Source organism: Myotis lucifugus, unplaced genomic scaffold (genome assembly GCF_000147115.1).
Source record: "Myotis lucifugus unplaced genomic scaffold, Myoluc2.0 scaffold_406, whole genome shotgun sequence".
NCBI lineage: Eukaryota > Metazoa > Chordata > Mammalia > Chiroptera > Vespertilionidae > Myotis > Myotis lucifugus.
In genome coordinates, this window is record NW_005871454.1 from 160,513 (window position 1) to 164,901 (window position 4,389).

A 4,389-nucleotide genomic window follows, 5' to 3' on the forward strand; every position below is an offset into this window, starting at 1 on the left:
ATATATATTTAGTGTGTCACAGGATTTTAGTAATTAGTTCATGTGCCATGAGATGAAAAAAGTTGAAAATTGCTGCTATAAAGAAAGGAGACACATCTCCACTATGTTTGGCCATTGGACAGAAAAGGGCTAAACACATGTGGAAAGAAATTACCCTGATGAACCTAGTTGCATGGAGATGAGGCACTGGGAATTCTATCACTAGGGACTCAGGTTTCTGGGCTCCAGTACCTCCACTGATCAATACCGCAAGCCACAGGCCCCACCTTGTACACTTGGGTTCCTGTTTGGGGCTGGAGTCTGCTCAGGTGGCTGCTCTGCATCATTACCTGTGGGTACTGATGTGGTCACTGCATACTTCTCACACAACCACCCAGATACCATCATCAGGCAGGAGGTGTGGGGGTGGGGATGCTTCATAGAAATCCTTCTCAGATGAAGCACTATAAAACCAGAGTGGGACTCAGGTCTCAGAGACCACCCACACTTCCTTCCTCTTCTGGGCATAAAAACAGAGCACAGAGAAACACCAGCAGCTCTGACCTGAGCAGTCTTCCTGGGAAGATGCAGCCACCCCTGCTCGTGCTCCTGCTGGCCTTTTTCCTGCTCCCCTCGGCAGAGGCAGGTGAGTGACCATCCCCACCTTCACAGGCCCAACCCATCCACAGTGGGCACAGACCTCCTGGCCCTTCTGCACATCCCTGATCCAGCTCTCCACCAGGAATGCTCTGAACCCCAGCTCCCATCCCATCTCAGACCCACACACATGATGCTGGATGAGCTACATGCAGAAATGACAGGACAGAAGCCTATTCTCAAAAAAAGCCGGGGGGCACAATGCCCTCCCCAGGCCCTACCTGTGCCAGGTGGAGAGTGGAACTTCCTAGAAGTGCATGGCAGAGGCTGGGAAACTGCAGAGGGCAGAGCAGTCCTGGCCTCCATGTCTGTGATGAGACAGGTGCTGTCCTCAGGGTCTGCTTAGGAGAGAAGCCCAGAGCTCAGCAGACCCCACAGTTGGTGGTGTCACTGTCCCCAGAAGACTGCTGTTTCCTCTGCTCCATCTCAAGGCCCCTCAGTCCCTTTCTCCAGCTCTGCTTTTCTTCCCAGGCCTTTAGCAGGTCCTCTCCTTAAAGGATGAGCCAGTGAGGTTGGCAGCCCCAAACTTCTCTGCTTTCCAGAATCGCACAGCACTGGCCTTATCAACCCAACTCCAGAGGCCCATTGGGACCCATCCCTCCAAGCAGCCACAAACACTTACCGGGAACTCCTCATGTATCAGCATCTAGATCCCTAAACTTAAGTCCTGGACACTGCAAAGCACACTGCCCTGGACATCACAGCACCACAGGGGCCTCAGAAGCTCACCCAACACCAAGCGGAGTCAGGAGAGGAATTTTCAGGAGCCTCCAGGCCTTCCCTGTTCCTGAGACCTGTATTCTCACCAACTATGTGGCAGGCAAAGTCACAGACGCAGCCTGTTGCTGTTCCCTCTCCAGATGCGAAAGTGGAGGCCCCTCACTACCTATTTACTATCTACTCCCAGCTCTACGCTACCCTAAGCTCCCAAGTGGCCAGCCATATGAGTCATCAAGCCAATGCCTGCCTGGTGCACTCGGGGCGGGGGGGGAGGCACCACAAAAGTACAACAGAATTTTCCTTCAGGGGAGATCATCGGGGGACATGAAGCCAAGCCCCACTCCCGACCCTACATGGCCTTCCTTCGCATTCAAGATGAGGAGGAAAAGTCCAGGAGGAAAAGTCCAGGTGTGGCGGTGTCCTTGTGGGAGACAACTTTGTTCTGACAGCTGCTCACTGCAATGGACGGTAAGGAAAACCTCCTGAGACCCCTAGAGGGACCCTGCCCTTCATCCCAGGAGCTGCAGCCCAGGGCAGCTCCCCAGACTCCTGGTAACTCAAGCCATGAAATCTCATCAGAGGAGCTATCAGAGAACATGACTGGGCAATGAGAGCCTGAGAAATAGGACAGGTAAGCTTTGGGCTCAGAGGGTCAGAGGTGATAGCAAGGAACACAATTGAGAAGAGAACAACCACACTGGCCAAATAAAGCAGCGGTGGACACATGCATTAGGGTCAAAATGCAAATGCAAGTAATTTTATGACATTTCCTGAGAGCAAAAGAGAGCTCCCAGCTCCCTGACCTCAGTGTCATTGAGAAGCAGAACCACCAAGTCCCTGGCCCCTATGCCCTGCACCAGCTATCACCTGCCATTCATAATCCCTGGGATATATCTCTCTCCCTCTCCACCAAACTCACCCACTCTGTTCTCTGTGCAGCTCAATCACAGTCACCCTGGGTGCCCACAACATCGAAAAGCAGGAGAAGACCCAGCAGAAGATCCCAGTGAAAAGAGCCATCCCACACCCAGACTATGATGACAGTACATTCACCAATGACATCATGTTACTGCAGGTGAGGAAACATCCTGCTGCATTTGTAGTTCTGAGATCTCATTGTTTCTCTTCTGACTGTGACCTGTCGCTTCCTTTAGTCCCACTCCAGTCACCTGACCAGTCCCAGTAACTCAGGGGTCCCATCATGGTTTCCAGGCCCAGAGGCACTGGCTGACCTGGGCTCCCTTGTCTCTTCCCCATCAGCTGGAGAGAAACATCAAGCGAACTGATGCTGTGAAGTCCCACCGACTGCCCAAGGGCAAGGACCTGCCGAGGCCAGGAGAGAAGTGCAGTGTGGCCGGCTGGGGGCTAGTCACAAGGAATGGCCCTTGCTCAGACACTCTGCAGGAGGTAGAGCTGACCCTGCAAAATGATTCGAAGTGTGAAAATCTCTTTGAGGATTACAACAGGACCATTCAACTCTGTGTGGGGGACCCAACAAAAAAGAAGTCTTCCTTTAAGGTGATACTGAACATCTGCTTAGCTTGGCTATGGGAAGAGGGATGTTTGGATACAGACTGGGACCTGAGGAAAGGGGGGAATCCTTCACCCTCTAGGCTATGACCTTTCTCCCCAAGAGGAAAAGAGGGGGACCGCCAGAGCTGACAGGAATAGGCCCTATGAGAGGCTACAAGGGCCTATGGTCACTCTAAACATGGTGCTCCTCCAGATGGTGAATCTGCAATACTAGCCCAAGCCGGGACACAGCAGTTAGATAACTATTCCCTGGGTGTGCAGTAGTTATACCTGGTGGCTTCCAAGGTAAGGGGCTCCTCCTTGGTTAATGGGCTCCTTCTCCATGCCGAGTGTCAGCCCCACCTGCCTGTTCTCGGGTCCTTACACAGTAGATGCAGCCACAGTCCTGCAGCACCTTCATAGCCAGAGGATCAGGGACCTGGGGGAGCAGAGGGAGCTGCCACCTGAGGTGAAGTGAGGAAGTGACAACATCCAGGCTCAGGGGACCACAGGGACCTGCCTGCCTGCTTATCTCCAAGGTGGAAACCATGCAAGGCAGCCTTCTCCGAGAGGGGGCTTGGGATGAGGGGTCGAGGGCAGGGCCAGGAGAAGTTACTCAGTCCTTCCCTCTCTCTGTCCACAGGGGGACTCCGGGGGGCCTCTCCTGTGTAGAAATGGGATCCAGGGCATTGTCTCCTATGGAAACAAGTATGGGACACCTCCACGAGTCTTCACCAAAGTCGCCAGTTTCCTTCCCTGGATAAAGAAAACCATGAAAAGCCTCCAACTGCAGGACCCAGAACATCTTCTCTGGAGCTAATCCAGGACCACACTGCGGGGAGGGAGGTGGTGCCAGCAACCAAATAAATGACTCTCATATGATTTGTTTATTCTTTGACCCTCATTCACAGGCACTAGCTCTGTGCTCAGAAGGCCAATAGCACAATTCTTCTCTCTTCTACTTCCTCCTCTTCCCCTTCCCCCCCAACCCCCCAAACCTCATGCAAAGCTATTCCCAGCTCCTTCTGGAACACACTTGCACCTGCAGGGCCGGCCCTTCTGCCAGGGCAGAGAGGAGCACCATTAGGGAAAACATGAATCTCTCAGGTCCTGGGCTCAGTGTGAAGGTCTTACTTCTTCCTCTTTGTTACGAGCTTGGAGGAAAGGACTAGCACGTGGGTGCTGGACACCAAGCAGGCACAGCCTGGGCTGCAGCTCAGGAGGCCCCACCACACTGGGGAGAGGAGAGCCCTCCTGAGCAGGACATTGTTCTCCAGCAACCAGGGGGTGGCAGGTTTGGGGACTCGGGGTGGGTGAGGAGAGACGGGGGTGGAGGAGGGAGGGAAGTCCTGAGAAGCTCCTCATTCCCTCCTGGGCTGAATTTCTCTCCCTGCCCTTTTCTGCCCTCCTCTGAGAACAGGGCCTAGCTTGGCTTCCAGTCTCCTGGCTGCCCCTTCTCATCCCTGCTGACCACTGAGCATCCTCAGAATCCACCAACCCTGCGCCCCACAGACCACACTG

General features: G+C 53.8%; 1 protein-coding gene across 1 annotated transcript; it reads left to right on the plus strand.

The window, feature by feature from the left end:
- Nucleotides 1–486: 486 nt before the first annotated feature.
- Nucleotides 487–3,716, plus strand: LOC102442096 (granzyme B-like). The gene is given in 6 exon segments (XM_014467629.2): nucleotides 487–625; nucleotides 1,663–1,754; nucleotides 1,757–1,824; nucleotides 2,296–2,431; nucleotides 2,617–2,874; nucleotides 3,512–3,716. Coding segments are annotated over 6 exon segments (792 nt in total). The 5' UTR covers nucleotides 487–564; the 3' UTR covers nucleotides 3,689–3,716.
- Nucleotides 3,717–4,389: the final 673 nt, after the last annotated feature.